Source organism: Cynocephalus volans, chromosome 3 (assembly GCF_027409185.1).
Source record: "Cynocephalus volans isolate mCynVol1 chromosome 3, mCynVol1.pri, whole genome shotgun sequence".
Lineage (NCBI taxonomy): Eukaryota > Metazoa > Chordata > Mammalia > Dermoptera > Cynocephalidae > Cynocephalus > Cynocephalus volans.
The window spans coordinates 31,478,350-31,502,073 of record NC_084462.1 but is presented as its reverse complement, the minus strand read 5'-3'; the positions used below and the strand labels follow the sequence as shown (position 1 = coordinate 31,502,073).

The window sequence follows — 23,724 nt, the reverse complement described above, 5'->3', positions numbered from 1 at the left end:
TAATTAATGCTAAACAAACAACAATAGAATTTCTCCTGAATCACACATGACACTTGCATTAAGAGCAAATATGTTCATTTGGATACATGTTATCACAGTGAATAACACAGTAATTTATTACAATGATTTGCCAAGGATAAGAAGTAAACTTCTTTAAGTAAGAGTTCTTTTTAACCAAAATAAGAGTAAAAGCTTTTAGGAGTGATTGTTAATTACTAAACGAATTGTCCATGGGCTATGTAAATCCTATATGAGGACAGCATTGGTGGCAAGTGGCTGGGGGTGGCTGGGAGTGAAGCCAAAGCAAGGCAGCCCTGATTGTCAGGTTCTGTGTTGGGTTAGAAAACAAGCTAAGGTTTTTTTAAAGTACCATGATGTGCATACATGCAAAAACTTTTGCATAAATGTCTTATTTCTTCCTCACAACAACCATGAGAGGCAGGGATTTGTATCATACCAACTTCAAATCTGAGGAGACTGAAGTTCAGAGGGGCAGAGGCGACTGACAAAGCTCTCACAGCTAGTAAGTGGCACTACTGCTACCAAAAATAGGTTTTCTTGACCCCAAAGCTCATGGTTTTTTTCCTATAAACTTGTGTCTTTGCTAGGCAGGGCTGTGCATCAGAAACCCTAGCAGCACTTTTGCAGATACAGATCCCTGCATCCTACCTAGAAACTTCTGAAGCTGCGTACAGTGCTCTGGGTGGCTATGATGTGCAGCTGGTGAGGGGGGCCTCCCCTCCTTGCTCAGCTGCTGGGAAGCCCAGATTCCCGGCATGCCACCTGACCAGGTGTTATATCTCTTCCACTCTGCAGGCTGGGTCACCTTGGCTTGCTAACAATCTGATAAGATGTATGAGCCAGGGAAGGCATAGACGCTATAAGCATCTTTGTCCCCACTTCAGTCCTTGCTGTTGTCACCAGGAACAGGGTGGTCCAGGCCTGACTACAGACTGAGTGGAAATAAAGCTGCTTGTTTAGGAGCTTCCCGCACCCGCCCCAGGATTCGGAAATGTGATAGGAATCTTAATATTGCCAGAATGGCCCTGACACTGTCCAGTTGCTCCTGGAGCTCCATCTAGGACTGAAGTGACAGAAGCATGGGCAGCAGCACCTGAGGTGCATGCTAGTCAGAACCAGAAAATGAGCACAACGACAACAGCCGACGAGCAGACAGCATACACGTGAGGGTCTGCATGGTGGATGAGGCTGACAAGGGAAAGGGAAGTGAGGAATCCACAAGAGAACTGAACTCCCTAAACCTGGGTCTAGGCTATGAGGCAGCGGGGGTGGGGTGGAGGGGTGGAGGGTGGGTCCTTTCCACAGTGAGGACAGTAACAACAGCTAGCCCTTCAGGAATGTTCTGATGCTCAAAGCGCTCTACAGACTGCATTTCACCTCTTTGCCACAGCCCGGGGTGGTGAGACTTCTTCCTAAGGTTTTAGAGAGGTTCAGTAATTTGGTTCAGGTCCCACCAGGAACTGGTTAGGAGTTCTGGGCCTTGTGAGTCCAAGACCAAACCTTTGGCCCACTTTCTTCATCAGTGGATTCCAAGGGCAGGCAGAGTTAGAGACCCAAAGACTATGGCAGTGTATCAGCATGACCGAGCAGGGAAGGTTTCACAGAGAAGTTCAAACAGCGTCGCCTTCACAAAACAAGACAGGACAGTCATCCACACTTTGCAGTCTGACCACATCAGAAGGCTTGGGGCCTACAATTTTTGTGGCAGTCCCTGTCCTTTGCCCACACAGAAGCCATTACCACTGCTTCTTTCTTGCTAACAGAACTCGCACAATGCCAACTCCCAGGGAACAATCATGCTTGATCATGGAAATCCTGCCCCTCTTTGCCAGATATAGGCTTTTCCCTTCTCCCTTGCACCTAGGAATGAACTGTTCTAGCCAAGGAAATGTAAATGGCCCTTGACCACCTGCCTCCTCCTCGTCTGCCTAGTATGTGTTCTGTAAGGACCTGTGAATGTTATTAGGAAAAATCTTCTTTACAGATGTGACTCAATTAAGGATCCTGAGTGAGGACATTATCTTGGATGATATGGAAAGGTCCTAAGTTCTTGAGGGAGATTAAACACACAAAAGGGGAGAAGGCCATGTGAAGACAGAGGCAGAGGCTAGAGTGATATAGCCACAAGCCAAGGAATGCTGGCAGCCACCAGAGGCTGGAAGAGGCAAGGGATGATTCTCCCGTAGAGCCTCTGGAGGGAGCCCTGCTAATACCTTGATTTGGGCTAGTGAAATTGACATTAAACTTTTGTCCTCCAGAACTTCAAGAAAATAAATTTCTGCTGTTTTAAGCCACCAAGTTTATGGCAATTTGTTATAGCAGCCACAGGAAACCAATACACTGCCTAAGCCACTGTTAGGCTTTCTGTTACTTCGAACAAACACACCCTAAATTACATCTCTCTCTAATACTCAGAAAGGTAAAATTTACAAAGGGCTGATGTAGGCATCGCTCCCACTTCTGACCATAAGAGCTATTTACTGAAAGTGTGCTTTCTGGGGACCCCCAGGAGCTAGGGGTCCCTCACACCACCCTCCCCCACCCCTGCTCTGTCTCATTGGCAGGGAACTGATGCAGCATCCCCAAGCCCACATCAGTGAGAATGAGCACTGCGCAGGCAGGGTCCTCACAGTGACTTTTGCCCTAAAGCAAGCAGTACACTCCATGTATGCTAAGCAGCAATGGGGGAAGCTGTGCCTCCTTGGTATATCCCACACAAGAGGCCCTGTTTTAACAAACGGTGTGAAGAACACCTCTTTGGGTTGGAAGTCCAAGACAGAGAAGATAGGGGGAGAGTGGGGGAAGACAGAGAGAAGGGCCCAGGAGGTTGGAGACAGGACTTAAAAAAATCTCACACTACACAACAGGAGTAAATGCAACAGAAATTAAATTGTCTTCAAAGGGAAAACTAGAGTTTAGGTGGGGAAGGAAAGTTGGTGAAATCTACTTAAAGGTGGAATCTGCTATCAATCTTCCATTGGGGGCCCACCACCTGTGCTTTTTTGGGTGTCTCTTGCTCCGCCTAAGCTAAGCAATTTCCTGCTGATTCTCCACAGGACACTCCTTTCCATGACCGACAATATGGCCATGCTTCATCTCTCTCTGATCTTCTACTTCTTCAAGACTTACCATTTTTGGTCCCATTTCTGGTTCCATTTCCCAAAAGTTCTGATCCTGAGGATCTGACTGATTTGGCTGTAATGGACTAATCAAGCTAATGTGTGTCAAGGTTTTTCTTCAGGGTAGGGAACCAGCAGTGGTAACAGCATGGAAGGGACTGAAATCTAAAATTTACTGAGTACTTAATATTATGGGCCATATAATTCTAAATGTTTTATATCCAGATTTTAAAAAATGAAAACAGAAAACAGAACAGCAGCAGCTCAGAGACTTGAAGTCAGTTGCCCAAGGTCATAGTCACACAGCGCTAATATTGCTAGAGCTGGGACTGTGGTCTCATATCTTTTGTATCCAAAGCTCAATGAACCTCAAGCTGTCTCGCTCCACAGGGCCCCTCAGAACCACACCTCTCCGGGTCATGACTGAGCCTTCCAGACTGCCCAGTTCATGCCCTTCCTACAGCAACAGGCTGGCTTTCACGACTAGTTTGACCAGATACAGAATGCCTTAGCCAGGTTAAAAGCATACGTCTTATCATTAGGCAAAGACCACATGAATATTTATTAAGGCTAAAAGCCATGGATGAGTACTAAAATTGTGGATGAAAGTATGGTGAGAAACAGGTATTTGCATAGTCTCAAAGTATCTCCCCACAAGATCCTTACGAATGTAAAAGGGAAAAAATAGAAACTTTACAGTGGAGAAACCGGCAGAATCACCTTAACCAGGTGATCAAAGCTACCACCACCGGTAACGAGACTTCATGTGGTATTCCTGCCAAAAATGTATAACTGCACTTGAATCAGGTCAAAACATCAGACAAACTCAAGTTAAGGGAGAGGGAGGAATATTTTACAAAAGAAACTGGCCTGGACTCTTGAAAAACGCCAAGGTTATGAAAGACAAAGAAACACTGAGGAGGTGTTCTAGGTGGAAGCAGACAGAGGGGACATGATAGCTGACTGCTGCGTGGGGTCCTGGGTGAACCTCTGGACCAGAAAAAGAACATAATTGGGGAAATAGGCAAATGTTGAATAACGTCTGTAGATTAATTAACTGTATCATATGGATGTTAATTTACTGGTTTAAACATTTGTATTATGGTCTTACAAGATATTAACATTAGGGGAAGCTGGATGAAGGGTATATGGGAACTTGTACTATTTTTGCAAATATTCTGTAAGTCTGAAGTTTTTTCAAAGTAACAAAGTAAAAAAAAATCCAACCACATTTTTTTTTTTTAAAGGAATATCTTAACATTGTAACTTGGGTATGGTGGCATGTATGATCTTGGGTGGGCCCTCTGAGACTCTGGAGACCTACCACAGATGCAGGCACTGACAAGCTGTTTGAAAGCTGGTCTTGAAGGTGGAGGTGATTGTGTCCTTAGTGCCCAGGAGTCCTGACATTGGCAGGCTACACCCTACTCTGCCACTAGGGTCAACTTTGCCTGTGCAGAGTAACATTAGCATGCTTAGAGGAGAAGTAAGAAGAGTTGGCTCCTGGCAGGTATCAAGTCTGACTGAGTTTTTAAGAGACTAACTACTTGACTTTCAAGTGAGGAGGAACAAGGAAAATATGGGACACCTGGCTCTCCTCTGTCTACAGAATCCCCCCTGCCCCCCATTCTGAGGGTAGGACCATGTGAAGATAAAGGGGGAGATGGTTCTGCTTGCGTTCGTTTCTCTTCCTAATTTCAAGCCAATGGAAGCAGGCCCTTTTTTACTCCCTGCTGGCCGCCCACAGCAGAGGGCTGCCTGCTCGCCGCAGACTGCTTTGTTCCTCTGCCTTTGCATGTGGCAGTGAGGTCACCACACCTCTAGTCTTTTAGGGCCCTGCCCGTTCTGACAGGCAGGCCATAAAGACTTGCAGATCACACTGGTCTCCAGGACAGGCTGGTCCTGCATTTTTGGGAAGGTGAACCAGTTCCCTTTCAGCTACAAACCAGCAGCATGGAAGCTAAGCTCTGGGGCTGATTCTGCTCTGGTTTCCTTAAAGAATCTGAGGATATGAGTTACTGCTGGGTCCACTGAAAGTTAGACACTAAAATATCACCACTAAGGATAATATGGTATAACCTCAATGGTGATCAGAGAAACCATGGGGGTATTGACACCAAAGCATGATAATTTTGCCTCAGTTATCCTGTTTCAAGTTTAATCTTTGTGAAAGACCACTGCCTGATTCACACCACTGCCTGATTCTCTTCCCAAAAGTCAAATTTGATGTGTCGTTCACCTACAGAAAGCACTCAGCAGCTTCCATCTGGATCATGTCCAAACTCTTATCTTGTACAACAAGGTAAGTGAATGTTTACCACTACTGAAATGTATACTTAAAAATGTTTAGGATGGTAAATTTTATGGTATGAGTATTTTGCCATAATTAAAAAAAATAAAGGCATTCAGTATATAGTGAAAAAAAATACCTACACTAACATCAGGTGTTGTGATTAATACATGGTTATTTTGTTCTTAGTGGTTGTCATCACCCCATATATTTATTCCTGAACACGCAGATACAATCCCAGTGTTCTGGCGGGGCTCCCACTCACTCTCACAGTTCCAGCCGTCTCTCCTGTTCAGATGCTTTTTGATCTCCCAGACACTGACCTAGTGTTCTGATTGCTCCCGCATTGTAAATGTCACGTTCTTCCTACCTTATCCAGGGGAGGGATCTGCAAACCCCACCCTAAACACACATTTTCTGTACCCCCACTCTCAGCGGTTGACTGATGGCATCATTGATATCAACCCAGTCACTTACTTGAAAACTGAATCATCCAGGACTCTTCCCTTAATTCTCCCATATCCCAGTGGTCACAAAATCATGAGTATTCACTTCAGAAATACTTCTAAAATCTAACTCCTTCCTTCTCCATTACTTTGGTTGAGGTCCCTATGACCTCTCACCTAGCCTATTGTGGCAGATTTCTCTTTGAACATCTGGCTAAAGCTCCTCTCCCTTCCACCCCGTGCTTCACACCACTGCCTGATTCTCTTCCCAAAAGTCAAATCTGATGTGTCGTTCACCTACAGAAAGCACTCAGCAGCTTCCATCTGGATCATGTCCAAACTCTTATCTTGTAAAACAAGGTCTGTTTATATGGAGCTGTTTATACTAACCTACATTTACACTCGCATCTTCCCGCGCACCCTGCTGCAAACCCTGCTCCATGTAAACAGAACTTCTCATGCTTCTCTCCATATGCTAAACCCTCCACAAGTCTTTGCATTTTGTAAATGATACTCCCTTTGCCCACAGCCTGCATCATCCTTGCCATGTAGTAATCATCTACTCCACGTGTGTCAGCAAGATGTAACTCAAATGCTTACTCCCCTAGACAGCATGGTTCACTATCTTGCATTCAGATGTCATGCCACTCCTCAGAAAAAGCACACCTTTGGGGGTCTTATAACTCATCTAGGTATGTCTGCCTTCTCTTCAATTAGACCATTTCTCTCGGAAGGTCTGCTATGCTTTCGTCATCTTTCCACCCCTCGTTCCCAGGGTAGTCCTTGGCTCAGCACACATTGAGGGCTGAGTCTGTTGAATGTACCGTGAGTGGGACAAGCTGTGACCGAGCTCACTACTTTCTAGCCTTAGGAAAGTCATTTCAGCAAGGCTGCCCGCTGTAGTTTAAGAAGAACTGCACTGGACACAAAAATTAACCACTCTGGGATGATGATAACTCCTTTGGCCAAGTAGGCTTCATTTTGTACCCTAGATGAGTGATTTACTAATTGGCATCCCAGTGACTTAAAAGACCTTGTATCTCTCAAGGTGGCTGTCTTATACTTGGGGAGTAACTCGTCATCTACTACACTTAAAATATTAATGACTTCTGGAATGTTCCAAATACATGTGCACATGAACCCTCACTCTGTAAAACCCTCTCCTATATCTTTTGAAAGCATAAGCAAGATAGAACCAATCTGTGAAAACATTTTGAAATGACTCTATGAATACTTAGGCCATTATTATATATAATTATAAACATTCATTCTTATTTCAGATTCTGTGATCCAAAGCCATTTTTCTTATTTGTTAGTTTGAGTTTAATTTACGTTATTTGAAAAAAAAGTTTAAAAAAATAATTCTGCTACTATAAACATAGCCAAAGCTATTAAAACTTAAAGTTTTAAAACGACAGAATGACTTCATGAAGGCTCTTGTAGGAGTTCCGTTATTAATATATAAGAACATGGAGGTCACATAATATTTTATCTAGCTACAGAAGGCTGATTAATTCCTTTATAATGAATAATTGCTTAGTAACTAATTTGTTGGGTAAACTCTGAATTTTTTTCAATGTCTACTCTTCTTAAAGTGGGTCTACCTGCATACCATCAGAGGTCCAGAAAAGGGGTGAGGGTACCACTGTGACCCCACCTAAACAAAGTGAAAAACCCACCTATCTCATCATGTATTCTCCAGGGAATACATGACAAAGTTATTGCATTCTGAGCAGACCATCTGAGAGGGATAAGTACTTTTTGATGACTAGATCAATACTTTTGTTCTTATCGTTTACTACTTGAGTGATTAGATCTAGGGCCAGAACAGAAAGTCAGGCCAATCCCCTGGACCTATGTAAGGTAGCAGGGAAGATCTGTGTGTGTGCTTGTGAGCCCCAGGAGGGGAGTGGGACAGGGGGCATAATTCTTAGTGTGCTAACTTAATTTTACATTTCTCACTGAGAAAAGCCATGCTTATCTATGGCTCTTCTGTTGTAGTACTTTAAAAACTGCCCTGAAGGTAGAAGGCATAACTCACTTTACATATGGTTCATTGAATAAGTTCATGAATTACAACCCTACCATGTACATGGCCAATGGTAAGAGTGACTTGTCCATTCTGTCCAAGACGGGTACCAGCTCAGGCTTGGAGGCAAGGGGGATGAGGGGCTAGAGAGGCAGAACATAAGGTAATGTCCTCACCATGGGCCCATGTGTACATTCAAGTGTCCAGGACCCAGAATCCACCAGTGTGGAATGTGTGGTGACTTTATTCTATCTGGCAGCCTGTGGGCCCTGATCCACTCATTATTGGGAGACAACAATAAATTATCCTTATGAAGAACATGATTAAACATAAGTTTATCACAGCCCTTTCCAATATGAACAACAGAGAACGGTAAGCAATATGAAAGAATAAAGCATTTTGCCAGAAGGACTGCTTAGTCTTAACCTATGAAAATAAATGCCTTTAAAGCACCCCAGAAGCACTGTTTACATGCAAGTGATGTGCTAACTGCAAATGGGGCTTATTACTTAATTAAAGTTCCTCACAGAGCATCTTTTTTGAGCAATATTTTGTTGGATGTTAGTTTGAGTTAAAACTGAAAGTGGTAAAATACTCTGAACATTCCCTTTTATTTCTTTCCCTACTGGCTCTCAGGCTTACTGGAATGTGGCACGAGGGAGAGTTCGGCTTAGTGGCTCAGAGCACTGCCTCAGAAGCCAGACAATCTGGGTTTGAAACCTGGCTCTGCCACTAACCAGGGGTAAGACTTTGGGCATGTTATATGATACCTCTGTGACTCAGTTTCCTCCTCTGTAAACTGGGGATAATATTAGCACTACCTGTTAGCATTACAGCATAGATTAAACAAGTTGATATATGAAAAGCATATTTAAGCACTATTTAAATAATAGTTATTTTTATCTCTTATGTAGCATGGAATGCTAGAAACCTTACAGGCTTTGACGTTAGAAGCCCACTTCTGCCACCATTAGCTGTATGATTGAAGTCACTCAACCTCTTTGAACCTCAGTTTCTTTATAAGTAAAATGAGGGCAATCATGCTTATACCTCATCAGGTTGCTGTGAGGCCTGTATAAGATAATATGTAAAAAGTCTTGGCAAACATTTCTAATTGGGTTTATGAGAATACCAGGCTCTGTTTAGCTGCAAGGATCCACATGGATTCTGCCATACTGAGGACCCACGCTTCCTTCCTCAGTCTGACCACGGGCAGACAAGAACAATAAAAATCAGCTCAAGGCTTGGCAGAGATGCTTACCCTGGGCTCTCCTTGGAGAAGGAGCTATTGCTCAATCTACCCTGGGGGCTGAAGCATCACAGAGAGAGAGCGGACTGCAGCGGCCACTGTGGTTGGCCCCTGGTTATATGAACCAGGCAGCCGTCTGCCAGTCTGGGATGTCCAGAGACGCACACACCTGCAGGCTGGCTGCCCATACAGTCTTTCCCTGGCTTCTTTCTCAGGACAAGAGGAGAGCAGCCCCTGCCTAGGCCACCCCGCCGCAGCACCTCTGAGCAGGAGGTCAGGGCCCAGCGGCTCCCCATCAGACCGCCTGCCTGAAGCACACACTGGAGCCGGGGAACTTGCCTGAGAAGCCAGTAAAATTTTAATGCACTCTGTAGTGCGGTCATGTCATACTTGGTTATGGCAAATAATCCCAGATGCCTGCAGAGGTAAAATGGAGCTGTAATGTGCTTGCCTCCTAACCCGAGCTGACAGCAATGATGTACGACTACCATTAGCGGAAAATATCACTTCAACTAACCCATGATCCAGCTCCGCTCAGGGTCACGTTATCCATGAGGAACAAATTACACTCCCAAAGTAAATACAAATTTTCTACACAAAATGGGTACAAAAAAAGGGAAGGGGGTGATCTGTTCCCTTCGTCAGCACACTGCTGAGTGACACAGATGATAAAGGACAGGATAAATCATTGGCTGACAGAGCGCTGTGCCATAATCAGCTCAGCCAGTACACACTTCAGCCGATAAACACTATATTCTCCCCTTAGTGGCAAATACATAATCTTTAACATGGGCCTGGCTGCTTCAGATATCTATTACCACTTGGGATGCATGAACGCCCCATGCAGCACTCACTGTCAGGAAAAGAAAAGCCCTGCGGCCCTGATGGACCCAAAGCTCCTCTGAAAGGACAAGAATCAGTGTCTGGGGATGGACAAGAGAGTTCTTGACGGGGCAAATGACAATGAGAGCAAAATCACCCTGGAGGGTGCAAGCCAGGGGCATGGAGATACCATTGCCCCTTCTCTATTGCTGGTCATAGGAAGAAAACAGTCTGGAAGGACCACATGGGACTCAGGAGGCTCTGGACTGGAAGCTCAGAAATTCCTCTGCTCCAGGCCCAGCTCTTCCCTGAACTGCCTGGGTAACTGCCTTTTCCTTTCTGGGAGTCAGATAATCAAAAAAGCAATTTCCAGGTATAATACAAATATTTATAGAGAACCCACTTTGTGTTAAGTACATGCTAGGTGTGGGGTACTTACTGGGAGCCTATGATTTAATAAAAGATTAAATGTTTACACATACATACACTTAAAAGAAGACTGCGTTCTGTGACCAAATATGGCTCCTGCTTAGTCCACTGGGTGGCACAGCCTGCATCTCTAATTAATCACAACAGCCCACAGGCCAACTCTGCCACCATCTGTAAGAGTTAAAATATATACTCTGAATATAGCTCTTCCCTTCTCACCTTGGACAATTGCTTCCCAGGTAAGCAAAAAAAAAAAAAAGTCCCGCTTCAGAAGAGCCTGCACATCTTCAATGTCAGTGAACCCAAATTGTATTCACTCAGGTTTGAATTTTTAGAAGCTAGTGGCATTGTTTCAGTGGGGGTGAGGGTGGGTAAATAAATACAATCCAGGTCTTTTGAGTACAAGGAGGGTTAGGCACAGAGAGCAAGATAGCACAGGTTCCCAAATGGCATTTCTGGACATATCACAACTCACCCCAATGTGCATGGAAGTGGCACGATACGGGGAAAAGGGCCCAGATCCCAAATCCTAAGAAACAGTTTCTATCTCAGCTCTATCACTTAAGAAGATAATGTCCTTGAAAGGACCTAATATAGAGTCTGGCACACTGCAGATGATCTACAATGTTGTATATGAGGATACATAGAGATTCTCACAATAAATGTTTAAAAAGGTCTTATAAAATGATGATTCTAAAACTGTTTTGAATAATACAATGTTCTCTTCAATGTGAAGTGGTGCTTCTTATTATTATTTAGTTATTATTATTGACCCTAATCTCATTTTCTTCTCTGCCCCAAGAAAGCATCTACATTTTTAGACCAAGAAATTCAGAAGTTGAAAAATCACTAAGTGTCCCCAAAAGAAAAGATGAATGCCAAACCGAGCCCCTTCAGTACTACAACTGCCCATCCCAGGGGTTCCTGAACAGTCCTTTCTTCAAATACTCCATTCCATTGTCTCCGTAAGCATGCATAGACTTTCCAGACCATGATCAGGCCGGTTTAGATCAACAATGAGAAGGCTGTTTCTATTCTTCAAGTAACGGGAAGATGTCATGCAGGTCTAGAGCCAGTACTTCTCAACATGATGCTCATGAAAACTAACAGGGAAAAGCTCTATGATGTACAGAAGGGGGCCAATTTGAACATCCCAGTTGTAAATGATAAGAAAGAAAAAAGAAAAAGTCCATTCATCTATTAAATTTTGGGACTTCTTAAAGTTTAAAGTTTGGCTAATTACTAATCCTCCTAATACAGATACCTCATTATATTTATCACACTAAAATGGCATATTTATGAGGAACAATTATGTGTAACTATTTTGCCATTCAGAAGCTGCCAAGGGGAATTAACTTTTTCTGGTCCTGCACGTGTGTATTTGTGAACAGCATACAGATATACATGTGCATGGCCAGAGATAAATTCTTATATCTTTATTGAGTACAGAACACTCTCCAACCCTAACACAGAAAAAGACAGACTCTTCTGAGAACCAAAGGGCAATCTAGGTTGCACTCTAGCAGAAGCTGTTGCCATAAAGCACATTGTTAAAGGCATCACCAGTACACATGCCTCTTGACTTTCCTGGTATTCAGGTGGCTCAGGATTCATAGTCAATTTCATGAGGCTGATAGCTATCACCTCCACCAAACTCTTCCTTGGCTTTACAACCTTCCATTCAGGTGAACCATCAAATCCAAGGCAATGGCTTATTTTAAGAGAAAGCAACAGAACCTTTTCTCTGGGAATGCAAAATCATGTAGTCAACCTCAGATGTTTCCAGAATTCCTTTTGTAGGTCAAATAATACTCATTACCAACAAAGTGAGTCCTTGAAAAACATTATATCAGCTAGCTCTTCACCTAGTTTCCATGTTTTCCTAAATGCTTACAGTAGTTGATGAACAAAGATTAATTGCTCTGCTGCCTACTGACAGGTACATGGTGACAGTCCCAACAGAGCCAAGCAATTATAATGCTCATGTTAGTTCATCAGTAGATACTTTGGAAAAAAGAAAAAAAAAAAAAAAAGGAGTGGATATGTATGACTGAATGAATGAACCAACAAAGAGGTAATGACCCTGTTTAGACATTAGGCCTATATTTAAGTTTCCTTTAGGTACCTGAAAGAGTCAACACGATGTACCCAAGTGTGTCCATTATGTTTATTCTTTCTTAGGAAATTGAGAAAGATCAAAGAATGGAGGCAATTCTTATATAATCTTCTTCCACTTTGGCAACAAGAAAATACAATCACATATTAATTTCTCTCTGGGTTCTGCCATGCTGTTGGTGCCTAGGTAAATTGCTGTAGAGAAAATCAGGATATTCGATGCTAAGATCATTGAATCATTGTATAGATGACACAACTAAGGCTCAGCACCATTAGGTAACTTGCCCAAGGCCACACAGCTGGTTAGTGAGAAATCAGAAACCAGGTCTTCTGAGTCCTTTCCATTATTCACCTACTACAAACAACAGAACATTCTAGAACCTGCTCTTTCTTCTCACTAGTCATTCCAAGAAAGAAGAGTTCAGCTGAAGATGTCTGACAAATATCTAATAACCGCTGAGTATTTGTTTTGTTGATCTACATTTAATTAGAAATCTGTACATTGATAACCTCTGTCTTTCTCAGGTGTATGACATGGTAGTAATGGACAGATTATTGTATATACACATTCAACATGACTGAAGCAATTTTTGGTTTGGCCTGAAAATGCTATGATACAAAAAAGAGAACAATAAAATTCAGGATTTAAAACAATTTGCAGCAGAAATTTAATCCAAAGATGGTATAAATGGTAATTTTGGATAATTATAATATAATTAAGGCAACTGGAAATATGATGATGTTGGAAGAACAGTTTGAACCCAGACTTAATCTTGGAGGAGTAAGAAGAGGTTGAGAGGGTGGGCATTACAGAAATCAGGCATGCAAGATGGAAAGCCCTTGAAACTCAGCCTCCAACTATAGAAATTGCCCAATAAAGTCGGACATTTTTAAATGGCTTAGAAAAGTTTTGAGAAAATAAACTTGTAAAAGGAATAAAGAAGCCTGAGGAAGAGACCCACATTTGTTGGGGTCCAGAAAGCACACCCTGGGATTGAGATGAGGGGTACTCAGGCTCAAGCCCCAGATTTCTGGACTAGGCTCACTTCTTCCTCTACCTGGAGATGAGTACCAGGAAAGGAGACGCAAATTTAGCAAAACACTGCACACTGAATTCATACCACAAACTATGCAAAATGCAAGAGATACAAAGACAAGAACGTGGAAAAAAAAAAAAAAAAAAAAGACAAGAATGTGGATCCCTACACCTTCCCTGAGCGATGGCTTTTGCTTTGCTGCTATGAAATTTGAAAGGGGGGAGAAAATTCCTTTTCTAGCTGCAAAACAGGACAGCATCTCTAAATTGTCTCCTGATCAGAACATGTCCTATTTCAGAACCAAGGATGGGGTTCCACAAGCAAGAGTGAGGGCCTTCTGAGCTTCTAGAATGTTGCTGAGGGTGCACAAACTTTCCCAAGTGTGAAATGTGGCCAATGAAGGGATGGGTCTCTTCCACTATAAGCACAAGCCACATGCCCGATCTTCAGTTTGACATGTCAGCAGTTTCGGAGTCCTTCAGGAGCCAAGTTAGGCATATGGTTTGTGTTGAGTTAGGAATATAAGCCTCTGCTGGTTTTCTGTGCTGACTTTCTTTGAAGCTGTCCCTTCCCACACAAGTGAACACAAAATGATCAAACACAACACATTTTAGCATGAATTAAAAAATGAGAATGCAGGGCCGAGCCCGTGGCGCACTCGGGAGAGTGCGGCGCTGGGAGCGCAGCGACGCTCCCGCTGGAATGGCCAGTGCACTCACTGGCTGAGTGCCGGTCACGAAAAAGACAAAAAAAAAAAAAAAGAGAATGCACCAAAAAATGTATGCATGTGGGGGGAGGGGGAACAGATGTGGATAATCAGTGGCACGGCAAGCATGGTTAGTCAGCGTCCCAGCAGGCTGTCCTGGGTGCTGGGGAGCGAAGTGCAGGGACTCAGTTAGCAACCTTCTCCAGGTCGCTGTTCCTACTGTTAACACACCAGAGAGTGGAAACTGCAATCAGGAGTCATGTGAAAAGCTTTATTAGGAAAAGGAGAAGGGTTCATTTCTGTGAGGTGTGTACGTATATATTGCATGTATGTCGACACCATGTATCTACAGACAAAAACACATGTATGTCATGTGCACACACACACACACACACACACATACACATGCAACATCACTGCAGCTTTCAAGTCTTTCTCCCAAGCAGTCAATATTGAAAGAACATTAAATTCCGGGAAAGAAAATGTCTCTCTTAGACGTTTGTTATAAGGAAGTGGTTCTCAAAACAATTCAACTGTGTACCAAAACTACCTAGGAAGCTTTTTAAAAAATACAGCTGCTCTGGCCCCACCCTAGACATACAGAATCAGAACCTCTCTCCTGTGAAGGGCCTTCCCTTCACAGTGTTTGGCATTTGGGAACAGCTGCTGAAGGGACAAGGGCTATACAATCCATATAGTCACCTCTGGAGCCTTTGAGGACAGGACACCTGTTCTTGGCTCCAGGTTATGCCCAGAGGGAAGCCTGATGTTTGGATAAGGGGGTTAAAAAACATTGTTTCGAGACCCTTCAAAATCTAACGACACTTCCATTCAGCCTGTATCAGGAAATGCCCTTGGGGAAGAAGGCTGAGCCTCAGGTTCTGGTGGAACCCTCGGGCAGGTTGTCTAGCAGAGCACGAGCTTTCCAAAGAGCATGACAGCCTTCTTTTCTCAAGTGATTCCCTCTTATTTCACCCCATGCAAAACTAATGAAGCTCACATTTGTTGAGCACTTATGACGGATCAGGCACTGAGCCAAATGCCTTCATTTGATTGTTACAAGACTAAGGATGGAGCTGTTGTCACCCCCATTTGGGAGATGAGAAAACCGAGGTTGATACACAGCAACAAAATAGTAAGGGGGAAGAGTCAGAAGCAGGCCTAAGCCATCATACCCTGAGACCCAAGTACAGGACCAATGGGCAGTACATTTTTCAATCAGCTCTGTCACACGGCACACACAATAAAAAGGAAGTGGGTTACTTTTAATCTCCACATTAACTTCATAACCAATTAGGAGGTGTTTCTGAGTATGGGTTGCTGCCAGTGGTAGAGAAAGAGAAGAAAAAGAAAATATAGGCCAAATATTTGGAAATATGCATGTTGCCTCTTCGTTCTTATGATACCAAATCATTTTGCATGGGGGATTAGAATAATTGCTTAATTTGGGTGATTAAGGTGCCAAGAGCTGCCTCTTCTTTGACTACAAGAACAATCCCACATCTAAGATTCAGAGTGTTCACAGCCTTCTCTAATTCCCCATCCAGTTTCTCCTCTTCACAAAAGTCCTCCAGGTGAGATGTGCTCACGTGGTGGGGAGGACAGGACAGGGAGGTGCCTTGTTTGGTGTCTTATCAATGCTTTTCCACGCACAAGTACGTTTCCTGCATTTAGGAAAGCTACTTTTTTAGCCCCCTTTCCTAGTCACTCAACATTAATTAGTAAGGGTATCATTTTATAAATTACAGCTTCGCATCAGAAGAAAGCAGAGTTTATCTTAATTCAGTCAGCTGTGTGAAATATAGTACCCTAATTTTCAACCACCGGTTCTGCAGATCCCTGCGGAGTGAGAGAATGACAGGTCTTCCAGAGAGAAATCCCAGGGGTCCCCTACAAGTCTCACTTTTGCCTCCAACAGCATCCCTGGTGGGGCTTGCTGAAGGGATCCCAGGACACTGAGTGGCATCTTTTCCACCATTAGCAATGCAGATTTGAATGCGCATCCTCCAAGCAGCACATGAAAGCAGCCCTGGTTAGCTCTGGGGCTCTGAGGGGGGCATAGGCGAGAGGCTCTAGTGCAGAGGCTGACAGGGGCCCAGGCTCCCTCGGAGCAGAAGTCTGTGAGGATGGTGTTAAAGCTGGTGATAAACACCAGGCAATCTCAGTTCAGAAGGGGAGCCTGACAGTCTTAACTACAACAGGGCCAAGCAGGCACCACTGCAATTAGAGTCTTGATTGCTCCTGCTGGGAAGCCTCTGGAGAAATGCCGTGTGGCAGGGCAGGGAAAGATGCTGTGAGCCTGGGATATGGCTCAGCTCCCAGTTAAGAAGACCTGCAGGACCACCACAGTCCACAGGAAAAATTCCCAGGAGGCTGAGGCAGGAAGTGCACCATGCATCGGAGGAACACCAGTCCCCCTTCCGTTCCTGCCATTGCCACTCTCTGGGACTTGCCTACACACACCTATTTATTCTCCTTCATTGCACTGAAATCATCTCATACTCGGAGTAGAGTGGTGGGCTATCTTCCCACCACCCATCACTCTGTCTGACATTGCTTCTTGCACTTGGAGATGGAAACCCAGGCAACAATGACTTGGGAATTCAGGTTATGGGAAAGGACTAATTGGAGTGCTTAGTACACAGGAAGCATCTTGGTCCCCAGATCCCTCTGATAACCACAGACAGCTTACTTCTAGAAATTACCAGAGTTAGGTGATCATCTAGACCAGTGGTGCTAGACAGCCCTGAGACTTTGATGTTATTAACCTGGGATGAGGCCCAGACATCGAGATTTGCAATAGCTCCCCAGGTGATTCGGGTTTGTAGCCAAGGTTGAGACCATTGATCAACACACTTATAAGAAATGCAAAAATGGGCATCCTTCTACCGCCTTCCATGGCTGCTGAAATGCTTCAGGAATTCACATTTCCTTTTAAAGTAAGAATGTTTACTTGGTTGTGAAACCCTGAATAAGGCTCATCCTTTTGGAGAAATGCCACAGATGTGGAAAGTGAGATCAACCATCGCCTACAGATATCCTGGAATGGCTAGAAGGTACCAGTCCCTCCCTGGGTGCCAGTGGTGCCTGATAGAAAGACACGATGACGGCCATGTGGGAATGTGGCCTGGGGAGCTTGGTGATCAGAGACAACGCCTTGAACACTGAGCCATTCCTGCTGCCCACACATCCCTGGTACTCTCTACACCCTGGCTGCCTGAGACACCAGGGATTCTACTTCCAAGGAGCTGAGATTGCTGGGGGTTGGAGGAAGGAAGCTCCTACTTGTCAGTTAAACAAAAGAATAATCCGCAGCCCCTTTCCCAGTGTGTACTTTCGCTGTCATCCAACAGCCCATTACCATGTCACAGCACAGCACACCCTTCCATAGGTCACTTTGTTTAAAATGACATGGATAATGCACATGTCAGCAAGCTGACAGTCCTGGCCGTCCTTCAGAGATAAAAACCTCAAGGCAAGAGCCTGTTCTTATCTGGGGGACATGCATTGGTCTATCATCCAAGTCAGGCAGAACATGATTTCTCCAGAGAGCACTTTTTTCATTTCCTGATTTTAAAGAAATCAAATAAGCACCATTTGTCTTCATCTGAATATGCTTGACCTGCTCAAATGATGATGTCTTGCATTTTATAACAGGCTACATATGCTGAATTCAAATTAACGACAGTGCAGAACAAGAGCCTTTAGATCTCTCTTGGAGGCTGGCAGCAGAGAAGGAGGGGAAAATTCTGGGCTTGCTAGAAAGATCCCACTAAATACTAACCACAGGATTCTTAGTAAAATCTGCCAGCATGTAGGAGGTGAAAGTCAAGGAACAGGGCCCAGGATAGATCCAGAAATGGGGGAAGGGAGGACTAGGCCATCCCTTTAGTGCGAAGCAATACAGAAACCATGATATGATATTCAGGAAACTCTTCGAAATTCATAAACCATCAGTAAAAATGGAAAGAAATCTGTTCGGGGGATTGAGACAGCTAGAAAGAAAGAAAGACCAAACAATTCCTTTGCTTCAGGCAGCAGAAATCTCACTTTACCAGGTTGTGATCCCATCTTCTGGAAGCTCAAAAACTGAGCTCTTTTTCTTGATCCATGTCGAACTGGATACACAGAGGCTAGTGGCCATCAGCCTTGAAAGAGAGTATGCACCTGCTGGAAGAACTGCCCTCCTACCTGGCCATCCACCCGATGAGAAGAGAACAGGCCCCATCTGAACTCCTGTGCCCATCCCCCACCCTGTGTGATGAGGTTCTTAGAGACATACGTTGACATTTCTATTAAGAAGGCCAATATGTACAGAAAGCAGGAAGAAGCATACAGGTCAATAAAATAAATGCAGAAATGACATTATAAATACAAATAGCAAGATTAATGTTCCCATCATGGATTAAAAAAAATCAGATGGCTATTAAAAAAAAAGTCTCCTCGCTTAAAATGATTTTGGTACATGAATCATCTTCCATAAAGTGAAGATTCAGTGTCCCATATATGCAATATAAAAGGGCTCATTTAAAAAAACTGGACCTTGCAAATTAAACATGTTATACTTTATTATAGAAAATGTCAGTGTGAATAATGCCCGTCTTTCTAGAAGAGAAACGGTACTGTCAACATGAAGCTGGCACCCACCCTGCAGCTGTGTGTAGGACCATGTGTTCACAGTGGGTTATTTACTGTGCCCATGATGGGGGTGGGGGAGGTTCTTACCTTCTCTTCCTGGTCACTGTCACTGTCGCACTGAAAATGAAGACAAAACAGGGGTTAGTGCAAGGATTGAGTATGTTTTTGCTTTTGATACCCTCCCCCCTATAAAGGGCACGACAAGTAAAAGAAATAGGAAATGTTGTCTGAGCTGGAAAAAAAAGTTTCTTCAATTCAAGTGCTAGTAAACAGAATCAGAAGCAAAACGCTGTTCAGAAGCAAAAAGCTGTTCTGTTGATTTTATGTGACGCCTGCACTCTGTTACTTTCCCTGTGGTCAGTCCAGCAAGGAGCTCAATCACACAGTGAGCACCCCCACTGCATGGCAGAGGGGATGCCCATGTAGGAGTCAGCCCTGCCCCAGGATTAAGGTGAATCAGATCATTTAATGGGAATCAGGGAAAAATCAATTTCCCAATGGAGACATTCTACCTTCAGTTAATGTGAATGGCTTTATCTCTCCTGGTGCTTTTTAAAGAAAAAGAGGTAAATCTCTGGGCACTGCATTCTCTTGCTGGGACTTTGAAGGAAACAGAACACGATGAGCCAGTCTTGCCACTTATGATGGCTGCCTTTTCCAGAGTTTAGAGGCCCAGAAAATGGAAGGAACATTCTCTACAGAAAACATGCCCAAAACAAGAGGTCAGGGTAATAAATCAACAGTATGGACAAAAAAATATGCTTTAGGGCAGTAGACTCATACCATATGCAGCAGATCCCAAATTCCAACTATTGGGCTGGGTTTGTGTGATAACCAGAGAATGATAATTAACTCAAAGCTTTGGGTTCCTCACTACAAGTAAAGGAAAAAAACAAAAAACCCCACACTTAAAAAAAAAATTCTAGAGTGTTTTGCTGTCATATTGGATTAAAAAATGGGAGATGTGTGTTGTTAGAGTAAATGCTTAGCTGATAAATATATCCATTCGTTCACTTGAGAGCCCTTGGTAAACTGTTGCTAAACTAGACAGATATTCAACTAAGACATAGAACTGGTCCGAAAGTAGCTTCCATTTTGGCAGTGGATATAAAGCTAGAACATGAACACTGATCAGAGGTGTGGTATGACCAGAGCTGTATCCCATTAAGATGACTCCTTCTGTGGGGTGAGGGAGAGTATGCAATGGGAAGGGAACAGGTCGCAGGGACAGCAGTTGGGCAATCACTGCACAGTTTAAACCAGGATCATGCCATGGTTTGAGAAAAGGAGAACCAGATGGCAGAGCCACTCTGAGGATAGAGCCAGTAGGACTTGTTAACACGTGGTTGTGGGATGCACGCAACAGGGATGAGTCTAGGATGACACCAAGGATTTTTACTGTGGCCTCCTGGACATAGGAGTTCATGTAGCTATGAAAAGAAACATGAAATCAATTTCCTTGTAGGGTAGCCACTGCTGTCCAGATAGCCACAGCCATTCACGATTCCCTTCTCTCTAGTCTGTACCTTCTCCTGACATTTTGAGATTAAAAAGTCAGATACTCTTTTTCTCAATTTTCTTTGTAGTCAAGGGTACGTAAGACCCATTTTTGGCCAATGATACTTGAAGTCTGAGGATTCTGGAAAAAACTTTCTCTCCTCAAAAAAGAAGAAAGGCAGGAACCACCTGCCTCTTGCCCTTGAGCATGATTGTGTAAGGATGTGACTTTTGGATCTGTAGCAGCTGTCGTACAAAAGTGAGACAAAAAGCCTAAGCCAAAAACAAGATGGTAGGGCCAAGGGAAGAAAAGTCTGATACAACTGAGCCAGTGAACCCCCCTCAGAGCAGCTGTCTCTGGACATTTTTGTCCAGAAAACAATAAGTTACCTTATTGTTAAGGGTACTGTTAGACTGCTTTCAATGGAAAGTAACAAAAGCCCCACCCAACTGGACATCTTGCTATGTAAGACACAATTTGGGGACTACTTCCTCTTTCTAGACTAAGCACTTTGCACTATAAGCATTTAGGAACCTTATAGACTGGAGTTAAGACATTTTCTTCTTCTCCCACTGGCTCCTCAATGTCATAGGGTTATCATCAGATATTTAGTGACAGTGATTTAACCAAGTACAACTACACCATTTTCAACCAAACTTCCAACCTCAGATTGTCTAAATTTTCATCCATTTGTCAGATGAGTGATTTCTCCATTATAATAAGTCAAATGAGTTGAGAAAGGAATGGATGAGATAGAAACTTTGAAGGCATAGAACAATAAATGGATAAGGAACAACTGTTCTTCTGACTGTGTGATCTCTCTGTTGCCTTTAATTAAGTCCTCCTCGAGCTTCCTGAGGTCCAGGCACATTTTCAAGAGTGAGAAAGCATGATTCAGGAGGGGTATGGAAAAGAGGAGGGTATTTTGCCTGGCAGGCTCATTTTCCCAGATGTTCACAACTCTCCTTTCAAGGTAATCAGTGACAGCTGAAGGCTGTGGTATAGCATTTGCCCATGTCCCCCAGGATCTGGTGTGTGTCGGGGAGAAGTAGGAGAGTTGGGAAAGAAACATCACTGCCCTTAGCCCCCCAAATCCTAAAAGCAGTACATCCCTGGGAATGGTTATTTCTATCAAAGTGTTAAGCTTCCTGCTTTCCAACAGTCCAGTTCTAATTTCAAGGTCCACTTAATTCTGCATCAAGTAATTACTGATATACCCAGAAGCACCTTGTCTCCAGAGTTAAGCATATGGTGAAGAACTGAGACCTACTGGTATCCATTATGGAAGCAGCACGGATGCCAAGCCGATTAAAAATGCTCGGGCTCCAAAACAACATGCCGGGTGAGTGACAGCTCCTCGACAAGGCCAGTTGTGGAGTCTGCCAAAACAGTCTCTGCTGCACTGGGGCCCACATGGTGCGCTGAGAAAACAGTTCCATTTCTGGTATTAAATTCCCATACTGACCTGAGGACTTTGCCGTGAGCTCAGCAGGAGCACACCATCCAATTTACAGCTCCACTCTCTGGAGCCTCGAGTGCCAGCCCCTGGCAGAGACGAATGATGGCCATCCCCTCCAGCTCATAAATTATGCAAAGGCAATAAATGCACTCAGCCAAACAGCACCTAACATTGCCTAGCCTGGCTCCTAACACACTCTGTAAAAAGCCAGCAGCTCAACACATACGAGAGGTCTATTCCACTCATAAAGGGGGTTTGTTGACAACCCCAGACGGCAAGCAAGCCACAGTCCTAAGGAGTCTTTCTGCTTCGCTGGCAGCGGTTTATGGGCCTGCTTTATGAAAAAGGGAGGCTGTTTTATAGAGTCGGTGTGGGTAGAATTCATGGTCTCAAATTCACATTTAACACACTGTACGCCTTTCACACCTCAGTTCAATATGTTGTGGATTTTTGGCCAAATGTTTCTTGGTCTTCAAAGGTTAAAAGAAGAAGTGTCTGCTCCCTGGTCCCTAGATACCCACTCCAATTTATAAGAGTTCACACTGAACCATCTCCTGATTCAGGTTTATGTTCTGCATGAGGTTGGGAAATGGAAAAGGCATGTCAAATGCAGAAATGGGGTCCCAGCTGATGTGACCATTTTAAGCATTTTGACATCGGGGTCTTGCATTGGTTTATTAGCAAACAGGTTGCACACTAACTACCAGCTTGAGGTGACAGAGTACTCTCTCCATGACAAGATTTCAAAGCCCTTCATGAAAAGCTAAAAATATTTTCCTCCATCTTAAAATCGAGGAATGAAGAGGAACAACTAGGCTTATGCCACCTTCAGGGAAGAATTCCTGGTCACCCAGCCTTCAGACAAAGACATGACACAAGCCACCAGAGACAAAAGGAGGGAGGCAGGAGGCATCACTCCGACCCGTGGGCCCCGAGTGCAGAACAGGAAGGGGCTAGTTCCTGCCCCCAGCGCCGCCGGTGTCCAGGCGGGCACTCAGCTTCAGCTTCTCCCCACTCCAGCTCCTACATTACAGTGAACGATCTTCCCCTCCCAGACATCCCACCCCATTCAGCTCTTCGAACAACCAACCAAACCGTCCAGTATTTCCCCTCCTTAAAAATACGTATTTCTTTGATACATTTTTAAAAATCATCCATAAACCTACAATCCATAGATAAACACTGTTATCACGTTTGTATAATTCTTTCCAGTCTTTTCTTTAAAGGAAACACATATGGTCCTCCTGACTCTTCATGTACATTTTAAGAAATAAAAATGAATTCCTACTACTTTGTAACTTGCTTTTGTTATCATATAACATGTCAACTATTTCAGATTAATCAGTGGAATTTGCACGGGAATCAGCTATGTGGATTATAACATAATTTTATTAAAAAACTCCCTAGTGCTGGTATTTGGATTGTTTCAATTGAATGTCCTGGAATTTTCCCTTTCACCACACTGCACATTCACCAACATTGCTCTTGCCTGATATCTTCTCACAGCCCTTCCTTTTTTTGCATGTTCTTTATTTAATGTCATTGTCTCCCCAGAGTGGCATTTGTAGTTTTATTATTTCTATGTGATTTCCAGGGGAGTCTTTAAAGATTCCCTTGGTTCCATCTACCATTTATACACTGAGATTAAAAAATCTCTATGCCCACATTTGCCAGCTATATGACTTTGGGAAGTTATTCAATCTCCTTCTGCCTCAGTTAATTTACCTGTAAAATGTAGCTAATAATAGCACTTTTTAATCAAGGGAGAATAAAAAGAGTTAACATGTGTAAACAACTTGGACAATGTATGGTAAGGAACATGCGGAGACAGAACTATCATGTTGCTGCTTGCTATGTGCCCCTCCT

General features: G+C 43.6%; 1 protein-coding gene across 2 annotated transcripts in view; it reads right to left on the bottom strand.

Moving 5' to 3' along the window:
- The window catches only part of AUTS2 (activator of transcription and developmental regulator AUTS2), a 1,156,454-nt gene that overhangs the window by 299,341 nt on the left and 833,389 nt on the right, over nucleotides 1–23,724 (bottom strand). For both annotated transcript variants that reach the window (XM_063091349.1, XM_063091350.1), the window contains exon 5: nucleotides 18,989–19,018. In XM_063091349.1, coding sequence (XP_062947419.1) covers nucleotides 18,989–19,018 — 30 coding nt within the window. The remainder of the gene's footprint in view (nucleotides 1–18,988; nucleotides 19,019–23,724) is intronic.